This window comes from Schizosaccharomyces japonicus, assembly GCF_000149845.2.
Source record: "Schizosaccharomyces japonicus yFS275 unplaced genomic scaffold supercont5.3, whole genome shotgun sequence".
In the NCBI taxonomy this organism is placed as follows: Eukaryota; Fungi; Ascomycota; class Schizosaccharomycetes; order Schizosaccharomycetales; family Schizosaccharomycetaceae; genus Schizosaccharomyces; species Schizosaccharomyces japonicus.
In genome coordinates, this window is record NW_011627862.1 from 2,688,538 (window position 1) to 2,709,525 (window position 20,988).

General features: G+C 45.5%; 8 protein-coding genes across 8 annotated transcripts; 4 read left to right on the plus strand and 4 right to left on the minus strand.

The window, feature by feature from the left end:
- Positions 1–12: 12 nt before the first annotated feature.
- Positions 13–4,269, plus strand: SJAG_01953 (ATP-dependent RNA helicase A-like protein). The gene is made up of 2 exons (XM_002173149.2): positions 13–3,911; positions 3,963–4,269. Exons 1-2 carry the CDS (start codon positions 213–215, stop codon positions 4,116–4,118), a joined length of 3,855 nt encoding a protein of 1,284 aa, XP_002173185.1. The 5' UTR covers positions 13–212; the 3' UTR covers positions 4,119–4,269.
- A 172-nt stretch (positions 4,270–4,441) lies between these two features.
- On the minus strand, positions 4,442–8,341 carry SJAG_01954 (translation initiation factor eIF4G; the record flags this gene model as incomplete). The annotated part of the gene is made up of 1 exon (XM_002173150.1): positions 4,442–8,341. One exon carries the CDS (start codon positions 8,339–8,341, stop codon positions 4,442–4,444), a length of 3,900 nt encoding a protein of 1,299 aa, XP_002173186.1.
- Positions 8,342–8,717: 376 nt separating this feature from the next.
- SJAG_01955 (alpha-aminoadipate reductase phosphopantetheinyl transferase Lys7) lies at positions 8,718–10,693 on the plus strand. The gene is made up of 3 exons (XM_002173151.2): positions 8,718–8,838; positions 8,932–9,556; positions 9,657–10,693. The coding sequence occupies exons 2-3, from the start codon at positions 9,473–9,475 to the stop codon at positions 10,428–10,430; spliced, it is 858 nt and encodes a 285-aa protein (XP_002173187.2). The 5' UTR covers positions 8,718–8,838; positions 8,932–9,472; the 3' UTR covers positions 10,431–10,693.
- Positions 10,644–13,498, plus strand: SJAG_01956 (anaphase-promoting complex subunit Apc3). Its single transcript, XM_002173152.2, has 3 exons — positions 10,644–11,032; positions 11,080–11,250; positions 11,324–13,498. Exons 1-3 carry the CDS (start codon positions 10,729–10,731, stop codon positions 12,856–12,858), a joined length of 2,010 nt encoding a protein of 669 aa, XP_002173188.1. The 5' UTR covers positions 10,644–10,728; the 3' UTR covers positions 12,859–13,498.
- On the minus strand, positions 13,254–16,304 carry SJAG_01958 (DUF890 family protein). The gene is made up of 5 exons (XM_002173154.2): positions 15,990–16,304; positions 15,821–15,941; positions 15,763–15,773; positions 15,545–15,699; positions 13,254–15,490 (listed from the first exon to the last, which is right to left on the minus strand). The coding sequence occupies exons 1-5, from the start codon at positions 16,052–16,054 to the stop codon at positions 14,532–14,534; spliced, it is 1,311 nt and encodes a 436-aa protein (XP_002173190.2). The 5' UTR covers positions 16,055–16,304; the 3' UTR covers positions 13,254–14,531.
- Positions 13,432–14,455, plus strand: SJAG_01957 (1-acylglycerol-3-phosphate O-acyltransferase). Its single transcript, XM_002173153.2, has one exon. It carries the CDS (start codon positions 13,524–13,526, stop codon positions 14,370–14,372), a length of 849 nt encoding a protein of 282 aa, XP_002173189.1. The 5' UTR covers positions 13,432–13,523; the 3' UTR covers positions 14,373–14,455.
- SJAG_01959 (Uba3-binding protein but2) lies at positions 16,239–18,351 on the minus strand. The gene has a single exon (XM_002173155.2). It carries the CDS (start codon positions 17,991–17,993, stop codon positions 16,530–16,532), a length of 1,464 nt encoding a protein of 487 aa, XP_002173191.1. The 5' UTR covers positions 17,994–18,351; the 3' UTR covers positions 16,239–16,529.
- Positions 18,352–19,043: 692 nt separating this feature from the next.
- SJAG_01960 (triose phosphate transporter) lies at positions 19,044–20,744 on the minus strand. Its single transcript, XM_002173156.2, has one exon. The coding sequence runs from the start codon at positions 20,325–20,327 to the stop codon at positions 19,281–19,283; it is 1,047 nt and encodes a 348-aa protein (XP_002173192.1). The 5' UTR covers positions 20,328–20,744; the 3' UTR covers positions 19,044–19,280.
- Between the last annotated feature and the right edge of the window lie 244 nt (positions 20,745–20,988).

Here is a 20,988-nt window from a genome sequence, read left to right on the forward strand (position 1 = left end):
ATTCTTCACGACATCAAATTCACAACTAAGCTAATCATTTGTTAACCTTTCTTTCAGCAATGACATACATATAAACCTTTACTTTACACTCAATTTCACAAAATGACCTTCACAATTTCTTTTAAATAAAATACTTAACTCTACCGCACAAAAAGCTCTTTCCTTTCAACTTGTAACTACTGCTGAAATTCTTGGAACGGCAAGAAAGTAGAATGCTAATATCGAGAGCATTATTTCTTTACCGCGTACTTCCTAGAGTGAGCTGTTCTTTTATTACTTACAAACAGTTTCACCATTCTGCAGTTCAGTATAAGAAGCGATCGGGAAGAAAATCAAAATTTCCAAAGAATGGAACGTCTTCCCATTCCAAAAAACGAAAAGAGATTACTGAAATTACTTCAGAGCCTCAATTAGAACTTCTACAAGGAAAAAAATTCAAACAATATGGGTTTAACTCAGCTACCGAACTTGTAAAACAGGCTTCTAAGATATTCCACTCCTTTTTTGGAGAAAACGGAACTTGGTTGACGTCTCCGGTTTCAGATAAAGTAAATCTAGTACGTTTTTGTTCGTTCGTAAACGGATATGGTTTTTTCAACTTTGCTGAATTGACTTTTGATCCAAGCTTTACACAGGCGAAAGAACGGATTTTTGTGAAGTTCTTTAAGGATGTCAAAAGTTATAAGCTTTTGAACCAGCTACACAGCGGATTCTTAGAGCCTTTTGACAAAGTTCAGTTCTCGGCTTCTCGAGATTATCAAAAAGAAGTGCTCTCCTACTGTGCTTCCCAGCTACACACGCTCCCAAACATAGTGTACAGGCTTGTGGATAACCTGTATACTATTGAAATATACCTTCCGGAATACAGAGTTCGTACTATTGTCAAACTTGATACAAATTTCAATGATGCGGAAAAGTACGCATTTTATTTGTTTCTAAGACATGTTCAACTATCAACAAAAGCATCCATCGACTCGAAGTCTATCTTACGAGACTTTCGAAATCTCAACATGTCAAACGCTCGCGGATTCGTAGAATTCTACGCTACTAGCTTAAAGAAGGAAAGCAAAACCGTTAGCAGTTGCTTACATTCATCTCTACACAGCGCCAGTGTTGTCATCGATGGCTTTACATTTCCCTCTGTTCACGCTAGTAATCAAGACGCGGCTAACTCAATTGCCTATCTTTATGCTTCACAAGCGCTGAAAAATAAGCATCCAGATTTATGGGAATCTTACGCTTATGATTTGAGGAAAGGAAACGGGGTTGTGCTACAAAAAATACCTCCTGGAAAACACAGAACCTTTAAACAGTTGACTGAACAAGTCTCTTCATTGGCAGAAACTTTACTTTCGAAAGATCGGGATGCGGAAAGATACCATGCTCATTTTCTTTCAAAGGTTTCTTCAACTATTAATGAAGATGAGTCCTCAGTTGCAAGTCCAATATTGTCTTCCATTTCACTGGAGGAACAGAAGAAGCTTAATGCACAACGAAAAGAAGCACTCGAAGCTTATGATCAAAATGATGATATAAAGAGTTTGCGTGACGTTCGCAAAAGCTTGCCAATTTATGGTTTTGAACAAACATTACTTCGCGCCATTGAAGTAAACCCTGCTGTTATCGTGGTCGCAGATACTGGCAGCGGAAAAACTACTCAGCTTCCCCAAATGATTCTTGATGATTATATTCGAAGGGGGGAAGCCACAAAATGTAACATTATGTGTACGCAACCTCGCCGACTTTCAGCCGTCTCTGTTGCTGAGAGGGTAGCAAATGAACGAAATGAGTCACTTCGTAAATCAGTGGGTTACTTTGTTCGGTTTGAGAATCGGACACCGACAGCACCAGGCAGTATACTCTTTTGTACGACGGGTATTGCCCTTCGAAAACTCCAAGACTCTAATAGTGTATTAAGTTCGTACTCGCACATTATTTTGGACGAAGTTCATGAACGCTCTCTGCAAACGGATCTCTTACTAGCTATCTTAAAAACATCAATTGTTCAATTGATGCACGCTGGTCTTCCTTATCCAAAACTTATTTTAATGAGTGCGACAATTGATGCAAAACCATTCCAAGAGCACTTGTCCAACCTTTTCATTGACGGAAATTGTCCATTAATCAAGGTTCCCGGGCGCGCTTTTCCTGTTGAAAAGAACTATCTTGAAGATATTCTCCCAATGTTGCAATCACAGACCGACGAGTATAAGGAAGTTATGGAAGATAAATCAACTCGCAACTTCATTAATCACGAAAGTTCGTATATGAACAATGTAATAAAACCATCGAATTACCAACGCGGAGCATCTGTCTCGAACGAGGATGCTGAAAGCAATTTAAACATACATAGCCGTGTTCACGATGGTGAAGTGACCTTTGATTTCACCGACGAAGCAAAAGACATACCTTTTCGTTTGCTTGCCTCACTGCTTGGTTATTTATGCGCGAACGGTACTTTAGAGGGCTCTATTCTCGTCTTCCTTCCAGGTTTGGCAGAAATGACAAAACTACAGAGCATTCTTGTTCAAACAAAACCTTTTGGAATTGATGTTGAGGACTCAGAGAAGTATAAAATTTATATGCTTCACTCTTCATTAAAGCGTATGAACGAAGTTTTCTGCGTGGGCGAGAAAAATGTTCGAAGAATCATATTGGCAACTAACATAGCTGAAACGGGAATCACTATTCCAGATGTTGCTTATGTCGTTGACAGTTGTTTGCATCGTGAAAAAATGTATTGTCCTCATCGACGAGTATCTGCCCTGTTATGCCATAGCATCAGCAAGGCGAACATGCGCCAACGATGTGGAAGAGCCGGAAGAGTACAACCCGGCGAATATTATGCTCTTATAAGTGAAGCTCATGCGGATGCGCTTCCAGAATCCACAGTGCCAGAAATCCATCGTTCGGATCTTCAAGATGTTTGTCTGCAAGTGCTTTCAAGTACAAATTTTCCGTTGCAACAGCTTCTTAAGGAAACTCTGGAACCTCCATCTACTGCGGCTGTTAACGAAGCACTAGCTTTGCTCAAACGAACGGGAGCATTAACGAATTCTGTTGAACTGACACCACTTGGCAAACTTCTTGCTCACTTACCAATGGAACCGTCAATGGGAAAAATGATTATTTGTGCTGCGGTTTTCAAGTGTTTAGACCCTCTCTTATATCTGACAGCTGCTATGACTACTGGTGATGTATTCTTCACACCCATACGAGATCGTGAAACAGCACAAGCAAGAAGACGGCAATTCGATCGTGTATACCTCAGCGATCATCTAACAACTATTAACGCCATTGCTAAATATCGAAGTATTTTAATTACTGAGGGACGCAATAAAGCTTTTGACTTTGCACATGACAACTTCTTGAATGTGACGAAACTCAACAGTGCTTTACACATTGCTGAACAAATTCATCAAATTCTTGTCAAACTTAAACTTGTTCCGTACTCCTCAAATGATAGATCGAGCACTTTTATCGGTCACCCTTCAGCGAATGAGCATGCAGATTCACAAGAATTGATTCTCGCCCTTCTGAACATTGGGCTTCTCCCGAATTTGGCTATTACTCGGTACGGAAGATTTTTGCGAACTCCCACTGAACAAACGGCGATGGTTCATCGGAGCTCAATTGCTTTTGTTAAATCCAGTCACGGCGTTTATGCAAAACCCGACGAACCCATCACTCAGGGAAAAACATATTTGTATACAACCAAGTCAAGTAATTCCGATCAAGGTGTTGTATTCCTTCACAGCATTAGTCCAACCAGTCCTTTGATGCTTCTTCTTTTCGAAACCTTTCCTATACACTCTTTTGGTCCATGTATTACCTTCGACAATTGGTACACTGTATACTTCAATGAGGAAATCTTACTCAAGTGTTTGATGATCTCAAGCTTCATAAAAAAGGTATGTAATTTTGCTCTACAGACGTTTCTTTACTAACAAATACTTTTATAGTTTTTTATACGACTGTTCGAAAAGGTTAACTTGACGCTTTCCACTGGTGCTTCTCCAAGAAGGATGCTAATTTCTGATAATCATTGCAGCAATATTGCTGCCGGACTAAAGAATGTCGCACAGTCCGAGTACTCCCGCTATCGACTGTGGAAATAACTGACAAAAATACCACCTTGCTTATTGCAAGCTGTACGCCTGGTGTTCCTCAACACTTAAGAGTTATGTATGTAATGTAAATTAATGATAGTTTTATGAGCCACTCCATGTCTTTGATAACATTCAATAAAATACACAAGTTCAACTCAGACTTTTATGTGAATCCCCAGCATCATTGTATCTATTAAAAAACTTTTTCTCCATTTAAACTGTCTAAAACGAATGAATGCTTCACGGATCGCTTCATTACTACACATTTGCTAACAAAAAAACTCAATCCATGAACCCAGTGCAAGTGTGATAGAAAAAACCTCGTAACAAAACTAAGCGCTAGCTTTAGAGCTGGAGTTTGGATCCCTTTGAGAAGAGTTACCCTCGCTGTCATGATTACCGGCGTCATGATCTTGCTCCTCTAACAGCTCAAAAGAATTTGCGGTTGTTACCGGGGCCGAAGCTGCTGGAGCACGAGAGGTAGCTTCCCTCCGAAGGGAACTGCTTTGATTAGAAGACGACCGGTTGCCGCTTCCTCCACGCATCATTGAACTGAAGCTAGTGGGTCCATGTGAGCCGTGAGAGCCAGACTTAAGTCCTCTAATTCCTTGTCCCAGTCTAGCGTATCCATCCTTATTATTTGACCAGTCATTGTTTCCATAGTTGTTACCACGACGAGAGTGTGAATCGTTGCGGTTCATGTCACGACCATGACGGCTGTTAGCACGTTGGCTCTCTTGCAAAGCTCTCTTTCTTTCAGCTTCTTCATGAATTTCAGCAATAGTCTTAGGTCCCTTTTCAATTTCGTTCTTGATTCTCCATCCAGCCTTACGGGAATCGATAACATCCAAAATAATGAACTTAATACGAGAAGGAAGGTTCTCAACCTTAGTGATCATTTCCATTCTCTGAACATAAACATCCATAGCAGCGCGTCCCTTTTCGGTAGCATCAATGTTGGCACCGACAGTCATAAGAAGCTTGCAAAGACTTTCAACTTCTTCCTCTTCGGGATCAGTAACGTTACCAAGAAGTCTCTTGATACACTCGTGCATAATTTTCTCAGAAAGCATGCTAAGCTTGAACAGTTCACCAATGAAACGGACCAGACCCAAACCACGACGCTTAATAGCAGCGGCAACGTAATACTCATCAGACATAAGCTCAGCTTCGGCGACACCTCCACTGGGCAAGCTAGCCTTCCAACCGCGCTCGAAGTCCTCTTGACAACGACTGAGAAGGTATTTTCTGAACAAAAGTCCTCCACGAACAGGTTGGCTATTCTTGTCAAGAACGTTCTCATCAACAATGCCTTCATCCATGTTGTCCATCATCTTACGAGCCAAACGGGCATACATGTTAGAAAAGTTAGGCTCATCAGTAGCCTTTTCGAAAGTGAGTTGAATAACAGTCTTAAGGGTTTTACCATCCTTCTCCATACGAGATTGCATAGCAAACTCCAGGATTTGATCGGAAATCTTATCGAATTTTTCGAGGGTCATCTTGTTAAGGGCAGCCTTGACCTTACGTTGAATAACATCAAGAGGAATGAGCTCATTTTCAGTGGCTCTCTCCAAAACAGCCTTCTCAGCTTCTCTCTTAGGTTGCCAACGGTTGGCAGAAAGCTTAAGAGGAGCGACTTGTTCCAGGGGAATAGTCATCTCGGGTTCCTTACGGTCACCACGACGGGATCCACGTTGAGAACCACGGCGAGATCCATTCATACCTCCATGACCGTGTCCCATTCTGGAAGCACTCTTATAGTTGCTACCAGAACCGAAAGACATGTTCGAAGAACCGAAACCACGCTCGAGGGCAAGACGAGACATCGACTTGTGTTCCATATTAAAGCCAGCGTTACCGCCGTGAGAATGTGTGGAACCAGAACGAGAACCTTGACGACTAGAACCGAAACCGCGAGAACCCTTTTCAGTAAAAGCGTTTCCAATAGTTTCCTTCATCTTTTCGGTCCAATCAAGAGTAGGCTTGTCAGTGTAGTAATTCTGGAATTGCAAAAGGAAGGGAATGTCGTAGATGTATTTGCCGGGAATCTGTCCGATGGAAGAACTGGGAGGCTTAATGTTGGCGGGGTAAGAAATTTGAGTGAAGTCCTCAATATACTTCGCACTGGCAAGACATTTGATGGCAGCTTCAGATTGAGGACTGGAAGGGCGGGCAGTAGGGTCGAAACGGGAAGGAGACGAAGCGAGCAAGGTCTCACGAAGTCTCTTGCCTTCAGACAAAGGCGTTGTGCGAGGAGACTCCACAGGAGCACTGCTGCGGTCAGAATCTGTTTTAGGACTCTTGGTGACAGCAGCTTCGGCAGCACTAGCAGCTGTAGCAGCGGCAGTTTCAGACTTGGCCTTCTCCTCAGCTTCACGCTTAGCCTTCTCCTCGGCTTCGCGCTTGGCCTTCTCTTCAGCTTCAAGCTTGGCCTTCTCCTCGGCTTCAAGCTTAGCCTTTTCCTCAGCTTCACGTTTGGCCTTCTCCTCGGCTTCACGCTTGGCTTTCTCTTCAGCTTCACGCTTGGCTTGTTCTTCGGCCTCGCGCTTAGCCTTTTCTTCAGCTTCGCGCTTGGCTTGCTCCTCGGCTTCACGCTTAGCCTTCTCCTCAGCTTCACGTTTGGCCTTCTCCTCAGCTTCACGCTTGGCTTGTTCTTCGGCCTCACGCTTGGCCTTCTCCTCGGCCTCGCGCTTAGCTTGTTCTTCAGCCTCACGTCTTGCCTTCTCCTCAGCTTCGCGCTTGGCCTTCTCCTCAGCTTCACGCTTGGCTTGTTCCTCAGCTTCACGCTTGGCCTTCTCCTCGGCCTCACGCTTGGCTTTTTCCTCGGCAAGACGCTTAGCTTCGGCCTCCTTTTCTTGGATGCGTTGCTGAACAGCGATCTTAATGGCGTTCTTGCGTTGAGAAGCTTCTTCCTCGGTTAGTTGATGGCGAACAGGAGCAGCCTCGGGCTTTGCGTTCTGCTGATCGGCAGGCTTGTTCGACTTAACTTTTTGAGGGACAACAACTTCCGTATGAGTAACGGGGTTCACGATCTTGAGAGCGCTGCTCTTTTTCTGTTGCTTCACAATTGGAACAGAAGCAGAATGTGGGCTAGAGTTCATAGAGCCATTATTGCTGTTGTGCATGGGGTCAGAGACCTGCGAAGGAGTTCTTGTCATGGCTTGATAGGGCTGAGCGTAGGGGTTTTGAGGGAAAACTGGGTAGTACTGTCCGACATATCCGGGCTGAATCATGGGACTATACTGGACCATGTTGGGATCAATAATGTAGGGAGGTTGACCGTAGAGCTGGCCATACGAAGATTGTAAAGAGACAGGAATTTGCATAGAAGCACCGGCGGCAACACCCTGAGGAGCATTACGATGGTTCATAGAAGCGCGCGTATTAGATCCAAAAGAGGGATATGTCATCTGAGCATTACTGGAGCCACGACGATTCCGGTATTGGCCGCCATTGTTCTTGTGAGGGCCAGAGCCGTTGTTATAACCTCCGTATCCGTGAGGGTGGTAATTTGAGTGCTTGTTGTATGAGTTGTTGTTGTTGTTGTTGTAGTTACTGTTGCCATTGTTGCCGTTGTTGTTATAGCGGTCAAAGTGACGCCTGTCCGAGAATTGCCGAGGCTTGTCATAAGAGTTATGAGTGTTTTCGGCAGGAGCATTAGGTTTAGCAGCAGAAGCTGCAGGTGAGTCGGCCGTGGGAGCAGGTGCAGCTGCAGGTGCAGCTGCGGGCTCGACTGGAGCCCCGGCTTCCGTCTTAGGCTCGGGCTTTTCTTCTGGCTTGTCTTCTTGCTTATCTTTGGGGGCAGCAGGTGCAGGGGCAGGGGCAGGAGCAGCATTCGCACTCTTTGAAGCCATATTGGTGGGAACTGCCACGGGAATAGTGGCATTCTTTGTGATAGAACCGAACTGAATGGGAACGCTCGATACCGCAGGCTTTCTAGGAGCAGTCGTTTTGTGTGTGGGACCGGTCTGATGACTGCTCTTCTTCTCCGAAGCAGCGGGAGCTCCCTGTTGCTGTGATTGTCTTTCGGCCGTGTCATTCTTGCTGACAGGCGCCTTCTCTGTGTTTTTCTCGGCCTTTTCGACCTTCTCAACCTTTTTTACAGGCTTAGCAGCAGCCGCACCGCTTTTTGCAGGTGCGTTCTGGGCATTATTTTTGTTAGCCTGACTGCTAGCTAATGCACGGGCATAGCTGAACTTCTGAGTAGATGGCTGCTGTTTCGAAGCCATATTCAGTATACAAATGAATCAAAAAAAAAGACCACCGATATTCCTAAACGTGTTAGACGTACAATACTCTCAAGATAGCGCGAGAAATTAGACTTTTCACAATTTCTCCGAGTTCTACCTTGAAAAAAGAAAACCCAATATATAGATGAAAATACAGGACAATCACAAGCTTCAAAAGTGCAGATTAGTCCGTTTGGAGGCGAAAAAGCTCCAGAAATATGATTTCAGATTTTTCAAATGGGTGGAAGGGTGGTGGTGGTGGTCAAGCTAAAACAGGTGGTAGAGCTTGGGGTAATAGCAGGTACTGGACCTGCTGTGGTGGTGCGGTAGGTGTGGAGGGCGATGTGGTGGTCTACTGGGCAGCACTGATAGGAAAGCTGCTAGTAGTAAGCGGTACGCTGCCAAGAGTATTTGGCGGACCCGACGATATAGTGAGCAGGCTAATAAATAGGTGCTCAAAAATTGTACGTAGAACTGGAACTTTTAAGGCGCTCCGAGTACGTAACGAAGGAATAAGAACAATGTTTTAAAGACCGGGCGGTTCAAAACGCTGTTATGACGAAAACAGATCTGCTAACAAAATATGAAAGCGGAAACAACAGTAACGAGAAGAAACTCGACCTGCTGTAATAAGAGAAAAGTATTAATATACAAGCGAATCAACAAAAAGTGAATGCCTGGTCCGCTCAATTGCTCGAGTTAGACCGGTATCAGGAAACTGTTTTGTCTGTGTGAAACAAAAACAGCAAACAGTAGATGCACAAAGTCTTTGGAAGTAGGCGAAACTTGGGAATTCGCTGGATTACAAAGAATTAGTGGGAAGGTGAAGTTGCGAGTAGAAGGTCTGAACTATTTATATTTATTATTTACAAGTTGAGCCGTTTGTTTACTCTCGAGAAAGTGTAAACAAACAGCTTTCTAGCAAAGTTCATTGGCTAAGAAAGGACGCATATTGAGCTGCTTGACGCGGCTATATTGAGTCATTGTTTGCTAACGTTGAAGGAGAGAACGTGCAACAGGATTCAAGAGTAAAAAACAAACTCACGTCAATTTGCTTAAAAGACAAGAGACGTCACACCGGAAAGATACTGCAGACAGAAGAAGTGACCGGGTATCCTATTGATCTGCATCATGAATGAAGAACTTGCGATGCCCTCCGAGACAGACAGTGTAAAGCTGTATGTACTTGACACTTCCAAAATGTCTTACACCAAAGTATGTTCGTGCGTTGCCTGTACATGTGTGCGCATATGTGAGCCCACTGTCTCAATCGTCTTTATGTCTTGCAATTAACTAACGCTTCTGCTCCTTACAGTCAATGCAGTGCCTCCTGTCTCCGTCCATGTTTACTCCATCTGAGCGCGCTCGAATTGGAAGATTCTATTTTGCGAAGGATGCAATGCTGGCTATTGCGTCTATTTATATACAGAAGCGTGTCGTTTCAGAAGCCATTGGCTGCCCCATAAGCGAAGTGGGCTTGAGTAAAACTGCCTCTGGTCGGCCTTTCAGTGCCAAAGCAACAAGGGCAAGCTCGTACTTTGATTACAATGTTTCACATCATGGAAGCCTCGTTGTCTGCGTTTGCGGATGGCTTAATGGATTGAGAGGCACGCGAGAGACTGGGCCAGGAATTGGCGTTGACGTGATGCTTTGTGAACCGTTGTACGATGGACCGTGGATGGAGGACTTGCGAGATGCATTCCATCCCTCTGAATGGGAAACCATCCAGACTAGTCATAACCCAACCCAAACTCTGTTTATGATTTGGACATGCAAAGAAGCTGTCCTGAAAGCTACTGGCATTGGAATTGTTGTTGATTTAACAACGGTGCTTGTGCAAATATCGCAACCCGACCAGCTGGAAGACAGTCCACACAGTCTCCAGCAGACAGTCGCTGCAAGCGTGAATTTTCAAGGTCGAGAATGGTCAGTCACCATCGTTCAACTGAAACATACCACGGCAGCCGCTAAAAAAACGTACCTCCTGGCTTACACAATTCCTTCCAACTGTAGAAGCATCAATCCGCAGGTACACTATCTACAAGAGTTTCCCAAAGACCTGTTCATTGAGCCGAAAGAGCACAGTTAGAACAACAAAAAGGCCAAAGACATACTACCTTTGTCACAGCACTCATTTGTAACAGTGCAACATTTTAGTAAAGATATTCCCGGTCAAAATCCAATAATACACTCACCATCGTGGCCATCGATGTAAATGAACACTTTTAACATGCAACATGCCCATCATCTCATCGCATTTCGATATTCCTACACGCAATCCTGTTTCTGAACCCGGCGCTTGCTGACCCAAATTAAGGTTCAGCTGCCGCTATGTTTATTTACGTACTTGACCATCCACAACCAAATTCCAATTATCTTGAAAAAGGATGTCAGAGCGATTGCGGAGCATTATTTGGTATAGCATTGACATACAGGACTACAAAAATGCTATCTTTTTTGCAGAACGGCTGTATACGATGGAAGGATCGTTAGACAATTTGTGTCTTCTCGCTCATACCCATTTACTGCAGTTAAACTACGCAATGACATTTCAGCTGCTCGAGAAGCATGCTATAAATCCCATAAGTTGTTACACATTCGCAAAGGCCTGTCTTTACTTGGGAAAATACAAACAGGGAATATCGGCTTTGGAAATGACACAGGAGTCCTGGAGACGACTGCCACCACAGTGTATGCACTTACTTTAGCGGAAAGATGAACGTTAACAATGATTATAGTGGGTGATTCGACCGTTCGTCGCACTCGTCCCGACGCAGGAAGCATGTTCGAATTACTTGGTCACCTATACATGAAGTCTGGCATCGTGAAAAAAGCAGCAGAGTGTTTTGCAGAGGCACTAAGTGCAAATCCATATCTGTTCACAGCTTTCCAGAGCTTGGTTGCTATAGGTATGTTGTGTGCAAGTCATTTCCATTTCGAAACGACTCTAAGCAAAAGCGTATTAACTAACAAACGCTTTAGGTGTTCATATTAGTGTGGAAGAGATATTTACAAACATGCCTGCTTTTTCCATTCAAGAGTACTCTCCGTCAGAGACAACGACACCGACACCGTTGTTTGGAAAAGTACCTTCAGCAGCCAATACACCAACCAATCCTACATCTTCTTACGTCCCCAATATCTTTGCCGTTGGTAAAGGTTTTGAATACCTTCAAACACCTCAAAACAATTCTCTTAATACTGACCCAAGCAACAAATTCAGCACTCCAGTACCCTCTTTCTCGGCTGCTTTAAAACAAACACCTCTTTCTCGTGCGGGCACGAATGTTACACCAAATGATGCTTCTCGCTTTGATACGGGCACTCGAAAAACACCTGCCCTGTTTCAAGATTTGCGGAAAACCGTGATTCCTCCGCGACCTGTCAGTACAGCGACACTCACTGCTCCTGCGTCCTCTACTTCAGCGGCCGTCGTAACGTCGAAGAAGGCCATCCGTTCTGAACAGGCGGCACGACCAACCGATGAAGAGTATATCATTACTATACTGAAACTTATTGCACAAGGTTGTTACGCCCTGGCCCAGTATGATCTTCCGGAGGCGCTGAAATGCTTCCAGGCCCTTCCGCTCGCAGAACAAAACAGCTCCTTTATTCTTGCTAAGCTTGGTCTAGTTTATTTTGAGTTGGTACAGTACGACAAAGCTGTTTTCTACTTTGAAAAACTGCGTAGGGGTTACCCAGCTCGTATTGAGGACATGGAAGTGTATTCCACAGCGCTGTGGCATTTGCAGAAAAAGGTGGAGCTCTCGTATCTTGCGCACGAAGCACTTGAACTTCATCCATACGCTCCTCAGTCCTGGTGTATTTTGGCCAACTGTTTTTCGTTACAGCGCGAGCATTCGCAGGCTCTTAAATGCATTACTCGTGCTATTCAACTGGACAGCACGTTTGAATATGCGTACACGTTACAGGGTCACGAGTACTCAGCGAACGAAGAGTATGAAAAAGCAAAGACTTCGTTTCGTCGGGCAATCCGAATCAACATTCGTCACTATAACGCTTGGTATGGTATTGGAATGGTTTACCTGAAAACAGGGCGAAACGACCAAGCAGATTTTCACTTTAAAAAAGCTGCTGAAATTAACCCGCACAACTCTGTGCTTATGACATGTATTGGAATGATTTATGAACGTATGAAAAAGTTTACCTACGCACTCGAGTACTATCGACGAGCGTGTGTCCTTGATGAGAAGTCATCTTTGGCTCGGTTCAAAAAGGCCAAGGTTCTAGTGTCGTTGCGCGAATACAGTAAAGCGCTCGAAGAGTTGGAGGCTCTGAAAGTCCTTGCACCCGACGAGGCTAATGTGCACTTTCTTTTGGGCAAGTTGTACAAACGGATGAAGAAACGCTCACTCGCCATGCGACATCTCACTATCGCATGGAATTTGGATGGCAAGGCTAATCACATTATCAAAGAGTCAATTGAACATCTCGACGTACCTGAGGAGAATCTTTTAGGGGAGACCGGCGAAATTTATAAAAACCTCGACGAGTGAAAACAAAATGCTTTTTGATTAGCTCATTGCAGGAGTTTTTTCTTTTTATTTTTTTCAGAACCTTTACTTTAAAGCTTTGGAAAAACGTCAGCTCATTGATAGCGTCAACTCCTGTGAAATATGACCAAAATATAATCTACGAAACTACTAGCAAAAGTTTGTCATCCTCATCAATAGGCACGACGACTGCTCCTTCACGATTACTGCCCATTCCTTTTATCGGTCATTCGTCATTTAATTGGTACAAACCGTCTCCAGCATTCTTACTCACTTACGTTTTTTCATTCTCAACTCATCTTTTTATGACTGCTGCTTGTTCTCCTCCGCTATCGTTTTCCCTTCCGACTTCTTCTTGTGCTAACAACATGTTATGTCTTATTTTCCAAATGTCCGTCTAATCTCTTTCACACCCTTGGCGAGTTTCATTTCTCCTATTACTATTAATCCGCCTACTCAAACTTTTTCTACCCAGACAAAGCTCTATCCAGGGCAGAGTGTGGTGGTTCCACAGCCAGCCGGTGTCACCAGCTTCCACCACCACCAAAATTCTTAAATATCAAGCTCCGGGGCCCTGCAACTCCAAATCCAAAATCCTCTTGTACCGTCGGTAAACTTTTTTATTTAAAACAAGTCGTTCGTGAACTCGCTTGGGTTTCTGTTTGACAATGGTCGGTTGGAAAAAACTTATTCTTGCAGGCATCGCCGCCGTGGCAGGTGTCATTAGTCTTGACAAATATCGGCTGGTCCCTAGACAATTTCTTTCGTATCGTATCCGTACGTTTGTGAGTACCGGTACTTTACTTGTTGCTGCTGCTTATGGAACGGTTATGTCTGCTATTTGTCGTTGTTTTGGACGAGCCATCATGGGCCAATATTTGACTTCACGGATGTACTATTGGCTGGGAGGAACCATCCTCGGTATTAAAATTCGCGTTTTGAACCATGATATACTGAAGAAGAGAGCTCGTGCTGTGTTGATTGTTAACCACCAGAGCGAACTGGATATTATGGTAATTGGCAGAACGTTTACACCATACTGCTCTGTGATTGCCAAGAACTCACTCAGATACGTCCCCTTTTTAGGCTGGTTCATGATTCTCGCCGACGTTGTCTTCATCAATCGTGCTAAGCGTGGTGAAGCAATCAAGATTTTCGCCAATGCTGCCGAGCGTATGAAGCGTGAGGAAATTAAGACGTGGGTTTTTGCTGAAGGTACTCGCTCCTACGCGACGGAGCCCAAGATCCTCCCTCTTAAGAAGGGTGCTTTCCATTTGGCCTTGCAAGCAGATGCTCCTATTATTCCTATTGCCGTTCAAAACTACTCGCACATTTTCCACCCTCCTACCAAGCACATCCAGCCCGGTACCTTTACCATCAAGGTCCTTAATCCTATTTCGACCAAGGGAAAGACCACTGCTGATATTCCCGAGTTGATGGCTCAAACAACCAAGGCCATGAACGATGCCCTCGTCGAACTTGACAGCTACGGCAAGAACGTGAAGAAGGACAACTAAACTTAACTAAGACATGACGAAATAGAACCAGCATATGAAGAATCTGTGAGTGGGTGGTGGAATGGGAGGATGTATTTGTTGTGCGTGTGTGTGTATGTGTGCTTGTGTCTAATGGAGCTTTCGTTTTTGAACACAGCTTGGGACGAAACTGGCAGTTGTTTATGCTGTCGCTGTTGTCAGTTTGCGATATACTGTATTCGCAAAGCTCTCAAATAACATAGGATCCTTCCCAGCTTTCCAACGGAAGGTTAGGAAACTCCTGTGCTCCCTATAACCCAATTCCAATTCCAATTGAACGCAAACGCGTAGAACCGAGACAGGAGGACTGTTCACAAAGTTGCATACCGATGCCGATTCTTTCATACGTTTTCGACGAGCTTTTCTTGACCAAGTGTCATTGGCTGCGTTAATTACAGCATTAAACAAAAGCGAGTCAGTATGGCAGACGTCTTCTTCCCATTGCACCGATACTTTCCATTCATCCAGCAAAAGAGCTAACCGTTCTTTCACCAAGTTTGTTTCTTTTGACAGAGGGAAAAGGAAACGCAGCTTTGTGTTCCAAGGCAACAGCTTGTGAAGAGATCGCGAAACAGGTCGAGCTAATTCAGGAGGAGGCCGTTGGTCACAGAAACTCCACGCTATGATCCAGCGTTTGGTCTGTCCAGGAATCAACTCGTGCAAAGCGTAATTATTAACGGAGGATGCTCGTAGTTCAACGACAATACGCTCCACGGTAGACAATTTACCAAGCATGCATGTGTACCAGGTCAAGTGCGATTTGTGCTCCTGTCTCCGTCGCTCATCTTGCTGCAAACTCTCGCGCAGAATGCGCAAGACAAACTCTGTTTCACCGCCTTTAGTAACCATTTCGTTTGGGGCACCGGTGCACACAGCATACGGAGAGGTTAACTTTTGTGTAGTATTTTTAGCTTCTTCGATTGTAGCATAAAACGGTGGATTACACATAGTAAATGACAAGTTGCAACCATTAGCTTCAATTGTCTTGAATGGTAATAGTGCATCTTCAGGCGACCGTCTTTCCAACAACCAGATCCGATCCTCGAAACCATTTCGCCGAATATTGAAGGCGGCACGAACCAGTGATGTTTCATCGATGTCTATTGTCCAAGGTGCATGTCAGTTGAGTTTGACATATAAAGTTGCTTCCTTACCCGTCGCATAGAATATCCAATTTGTGTATGTGGCACATCCTAATAATGGATAAATGCAAGTAGCACCTGTTCCAATATCAAGACCAAAAACTGTTTCAGGAGCATGTTCGCAAGTAGAGCACAGTAGTTCATTTATGAACGTAATGTACATATGCCTTTCATTAGCCTTCCTGTTGGAGTCTCAAAATGACCGCTTTCTTACGGTAACTATCACATACCGGTTCACGACCTGCTTGTTATTAGCTCATTCACCGTATAGTAGAATGAATAACATACCATCGGACACAGACAATCACTTCCTAAATGCAGATCTAAATGAAAGTGACTCGACAGAATTGCCCTTGTCAAAGCTTGTAATGCGTTCATATCCCAAAAGTCAATTTTTCCATCCTTGACACTTTTGTTTCAACAGGTTAGCATTTAAAAACCACCAACCAATACATACAACGGCCGAAGTTCGTCGTTCTCGTCAGCCAGCGCCTTGAAGTTAACGTCCAAAGGCTTTGACATGCTCGTGTTTTATGAACTCGACAAAAAATTAACTTCCAAACAGAGCAGAGGGGCAGAGGAAGTAGAATAAAAACTGTTTCGTTTAATATACCCGTTTGACTGTTTTGATCACGTAACCATTTTTTACCACCTATCCCCCACACCGTGCAAAACAGCACTCTTCAGAAAAAATCGTTTTTTTCATTCCATCTGTTTAAGAACGTACCGAATTATGAGAATAAGAAGTGTTATACAATTGAGAGCGCAAAGAAGCAAAGAGATGCGGCGGAGTACGGCCGGCCCATTAACCTCAAAAAATAACTCATCTCACCTCCAAGCAGCGTCAGAGTTGGAACAGATGTTCGAGGCTAACTGATTTCAAGATAGCTAAACACATTAGAAAACATAGAAGGGATAATAGAATGAAATGTTTTAGTCACATCAAGTTGCGGGGTATCGTTCATCAAGCAAGATAAAACATGCAGTGGGTCGTTGCTTAAACAGAAATCAACAAGGTCATACCCTCAATGGGGCTAGCTTGCTCGAAGAAAGTCAAAGCAGAACCGTTGCTGGCGCCAGCAAGCTCGTAGGATACTCTCGTGAACGACTTGGGGCACACAACATCGGCCGTGTAGTCACAGCCACCATCAGTGCAGTTGAAGGAACCGATACGAGCAATACGTTGAGGAACCGAGTTGTAAGTGGTGGTGTCGTTGGGAGAACCAGTCAAGTTGTAAATGTCGAAAGAACCAGTACCGTTGGGACCGGAAACACCGAAGGGGAAACCATTCAAGTCGAAGTGAAGGTTAACCTGGCAGTCATCGCTGGTGTGAGCGGGGACATCGAAGGAGAGAATGCTGCTAACAAACTCGGTACCGTTGGAGTAAACGACAGCGGAGTATTGGGTAGTCGTGTTGTCGTTAGGGGTAGACGAGTTGAAGTTGCGAATGTCGTTGGGGAACAGACGGCCGACGTTGGTGACGAGGGGATCGTAAGTACAAGCGGGGAGAGCGGACGAAACAGTGGAAGAAGCAGCACCACTGGACACGGGAACAACCTCCAACACGCTGGTAACGGTAGCGGTTTCAGTAACGGTAACAACGGAAGTGTAACCGCCAGTGTGGACGGTCACAGTGCTGGCCGAAACAGTCTCCTCATAAGTGGAAGGATGCACAGTGACAGTTGTGAGGTGACCAGAGACGGTCGAAGTGATGGTAGTAGGCTTCAAGGTGACAGTAGTCGTGTAACCAGCAGCAGTAGAGGTAATGGTTGTGGGCTCAACATACACGTACGAAGTGGCAGGAGAAGCGGTGACGATGGTCACGACAGTAGAGCTGGCAGTAGAAGAAGCGAACTCAGACTTGGTAGAGGAAACTGGGGCCTCGGCCTTCAAGCCAATAGCCTCGAAACCAACACACTCGGGATTCTGAGTGGGAAGGGTCGTGTTGGTGCCGTTGACCAAGTCTTCATACAATTGCTTGCCATAGTAGACTTGGAAAGCCGTACCGTTGTACACGGGACAAGCGTAAGGAGAAGAACCGTTCAGCAACAGATAGTAACCAAGACTCGTAGGAGTGTTGGCAGTGAACGTTTCGGCGGGACTCGTCACGTTGTAACCAAAGAGCAACTCGCCCTTCTTACCAAGGAAGGCGGTCTTGCCGTCAAAGGTGAGGCTGCCGTCAGCAATCTCGAAAGTGCCAATGGCCGAGTTGTTGTAGGGGCTCAAGTAGACATCACCGTCGTCGGAGACGTAGAATCCATGGAGATGGACGTTTGGATTACCAGAACGGATGGTAAGCACACCAAAAGGAGTGCCGTCATTGAAACCAGTAACATTGGTAGTAGAGGAGGAAGACGTAGTAGAAGACGTAGTAGAGTTCACACGTCTCCAAAGAGGAGAAGCTTGGGCAGTGCCCAGAAGGCCCAGAAGACCAGAGGTCAAGAGAGAAGAGAACTTCATCTTGTAAAATGCAAAAGTGAGTGGTATGTGATGGAAGTGATAGACAGAAACGAAATCAAAGATTCACGCGTTTGAGATGAAGAAGTTTTGGTTCGACCTTTTTTAATGCAGTCAAAAAATGCTTAAAGATATCAATTGCACGCAAACAGTGCTGGAAGAATGAGTAATGCGCGAAAGGGTATGTGTTCGATGACGGATTTGTCGGTAGAAGGGTATGGATGAAAGTGTTTCGAGAAAAGTCGCTAGAACAACTCTCAAGAGAAATACCGTGTAGAGTACGGAGAACAGAAGACTTAGAACAGTAAAGTTGCTTTGTTGTTGGTGACAATTGCTGGCAAGAACTCTGTCTTTTATAGGGCGGAATGTCCATTATGTACTACATCATGATGATGAGACGCATACGTCGGGCCCGTGTTAGAATTACGAATAAAGTACCCAATTTGCATCTGTAGAAACATCGGCACACTTTCTCGCGTGAACTGTACCAGCACTATGATTGGCTGTTGCCCCCAAGTAGAACGACCTAGAACTGAATGTGCGAAAACCCTGGCCAATTACGAGTTGGATGGAAAACAGCCGAAAGTTACACTTTATAAAATCTCGCAAGTTTAAAACAAGCTGTGCTTACTAGGTAACATGTTTCCTAACATGAGGGAGCGATGACGGAAGTGAGAGGGACGGAAACGGCTGGAACCACCCGTAACGGGCGGGGCAAGAGCGGGAGAGGATGAAATCCGAGGATCTCGGCGTCTCTAGAACGGCCAAAGTTGCAGGTTACGCAACCGTTTATGCCGGTACGTCATTACAACGAGACGCGTAGCGTGTTTTAATGTTTCAGCTAGAAGGTTGCTGCAGCGACTCCCGTTGCTACGGATCAGACCCTGTCGCACCCAGTGGCAGAGCAGCGAACGCGGTTGGATAAATACAAGTGTTAGAGATTCTATGACGTAGACAAATCGCACAACAACGGCATTGGTAGACACCGTGCCCGAATGTGGAGAAGTGTGGGGTACATGGGGTATCGACGCGCGGAGCCGCATGGGCCTCCAAATTACCGACGGGGGCATGGGTGGACCCTACCTGGTATGGAATCATTACATGTCATTCATTGATGGCGCGGGAAGGAAGGATCAACAGGATGTGGGGAGGTGGGGGCATGAGTGCCCAGGTTGGTAGTAAACAGGTGGTAGTGGGTAGGCAGACGCGCAAGGCGAGAGAGACGCTGGTAAACATATCAGAGCACAGCGGCTTGTGCCCGTTGCAGTCGCCCCCGTTCGTTCGTCACCCCTAGTGGGCAATCATACGGCGCTCTCTCTCCTTGGCAAGCGTGTACAAGATACTGCCACTGAGAATGAAGAAGATACCGTAGATACGATTGCCGTACAAGTGTTCACCAAGACACACGACGGCGAGGAGGGTCTGCAGCACACCACGAGAGGCGACAGAGATCATGTAGGTGACAGGGGAGGTGACCTTGATCTGCGTAAACGTAGCGACGTTGAGCAAAAAGTTGGCGAGGGCGGAGGCAACAACGGCAAAGCCGAACTTGCCCAGCTGAAGCAAGTCAGCAGTAAGCAGAACAGACGAGAGCTCGTGGGAGAAGACGGAAACACACAGACAAAATACGGACATGTATGTGGAGAAGATGTAGATGAGGTCGAGCGTGGGGAATTCGTGCACATAATGCTTCACAGCGACAGTCTCGATGGCCGTAGTGAAAGAGCTCCAGACGCCAAGGAATACACCGATAAACGGCACACGTGTCTCGTAGTGAACGCCGGAGACGAAACCCAGCATAACGAGCGCACAGCCCACAAGGGGAAATGCATATGTCTTTTGACCAAGCAAGAAGTACGAGAGCAAGATAGTGAAAGGCAGCAGCAGACCACGGGAGATTTGGTAGAAGGAGACGGGAACATGAGCAAGACAGTAGGTCTTGCTTACAATGCCAAGAATCTTGACGAACACAAAATTACGCAATTGAAACACGGAACCAAGACCGAGTGTTTGTTTCTGGCGCGTCGAGTACGCCCAGAACAGCTTCAGGAGACCTGCGGAAAGCGCCGCTTGCAAACCGAGCATGCATAATGGTGCTGTCAGAATGTTGAGAGCGGACTTGTTGAGAATGGTTACGCAAATGGCGAGAACAATCTGCGTGGACACAGCAAAGAAGATGGTCGCTCGAGAAACGGGAGCAGGACCTGTGGTAGTGGGACCAACGGGTTCTATGGGTTCAAGATCCTCAGCTGGCTGCTCCAATGCAGTATCTTTTCCCCCAGCAAGGTCGTCATCTTTTTTCGTTGTTTCCAACAGCTCGTATTCCTCCTTCGACATACTGGCTCGAGAGAATGGGATTTAAAAACAGTGGGGAGTTGGGATAGGCTTACAGAAAGAAAAAAGAAAAGCGGTTTTGGCGAGAAAGAACACTCGTAAAGCTGGTGATGTACAGAAACAACCGGTTCAAGGCAAATAAAAGGCGTCACCAAACGACAAACACAATCGATTACACTGAAAATGAGCGAGAAACGCGAATTACAAAACAAGGCAAGGGAATGCTTGCGAAAAAGAGAATGAGTACAGAAGCAGCTTGACTACAGGCAAGCTGGGGTTTGGGAATGCGTTAACGTACAGCTGGATGCTCAATGAGCTCAGTCAGACCGAGAAGGAGATATGCTAAGGGCAGGTACGCTCAGACGTCGCTGGTCGCAAATAGGCTGCAGCGCGTGGACAGGGGAGATGTGGGATAAGTGGGGTGTAAATGGGGTTTGGTGGGATAGGTGGGGATTTTGGATGGGGGTCTGGAAGGCTGCGCCGAGCGAGCGGGGAACGGAGGAAGGTCGTCAAGTGTTTACGTATGTTGAGGGCTCGTATCTGATGAGAAAAGCCCGAAGGAGGCTCGACAGGGGTCATCATTTGTTTGTGGTGGTCGGAGGAGGTTGGTAGTGTCGGCGGCAATCGCGAACCAGCTAGAAGACAGACAGCAGATCTTCCTAAC

Coding starts and splice junctions, on each gene's coding strand:
- SJAG_01953 (XM_002173149.2), top strand. CDS start 213: ATGCTAATATCGAGAGCATTATTTCTTTACCGCGTACTTCCTAGAGTG. Junction 3,912..3,962: donor TCTCAAGCTTCATAAAAAAG/GTATGTAATTTT, acceptor ATACTTTTATAG/TTTTTTATACGACTGTTCGA.
- SJAG_01955 (XM_002173151.2), top strand. CDS start 9,473: ATGAATGAAGAACTTGCGATGCCCTCCGAGACAGACAGTGTAAAGCTG. Junction 9,557..9,656: donor CCAAAATGTCTTACACCAAA/GTATGTTCGTGC, acceptor TGCTCCTTACAG/TCAATGCAGTGCCTCCTGTC.
- SJAG_01956 (XM_002173152.2), top strand. CDS start 10,729: ATGTCAGAGCGATTGCGGAGCATTATTTGGTATAGCATTGACATACAG. Junction 11,033..11,079: donor GAGACGACTGCCACCACAGT/GTATGCACTTAC, acceptor CAATGATTATAG/TGGGTGATTCGACCGTTCGT. Junction 11,251..11,323: donor CCAGAGCTTGGTTGCTATAG/GTATGTTGTGTG, acceptor CAAACGCTTTAG/GTGTTCATATTAGTGTGGAA.
- SJAG_01957 (XM_002173153.2), top strand. CDS start 13,524: ATGGTCGGTTGGAAAAAACTTATTCTTGCAGGCATCGCCGCCGTGGCA.
- SJAG_01958 (XM_002173154.2), bottom strand. CDS start 16,054: ATGTCAAAGCCTTTGGACGTTAACTTCAAGGCGCTGGCTGACGAGAAC. Junction 15,942..15,989: donor AACGACGAACTTCGGCCGTT/GTATGTATTGGT, acceptor TTGAAACAAAAG/TGTCAAGGATGGAAAAATTG. Junction 15,491..15,544: donor TTGGATATTCTATGCGACGG/GTAAGGAAGCAA, acceptor CTTGGACAATAG/ACATCGATGAAACATCACTG.
- SJAG_01959 (XM_002173155.2), bottom strand. CDS start 17,993: ATGAAGTTCTCTTCTCTCTTGACCTCTGGTCTTCTGGGCCTTCTGGGC.
- SJAG_01960 (XM_002173156.2), bottom strand. CDS start 20,327: ATGTCGAAGGAGGAATACGAGCTGTTGGAAACAACGAAAAAAGATGAC.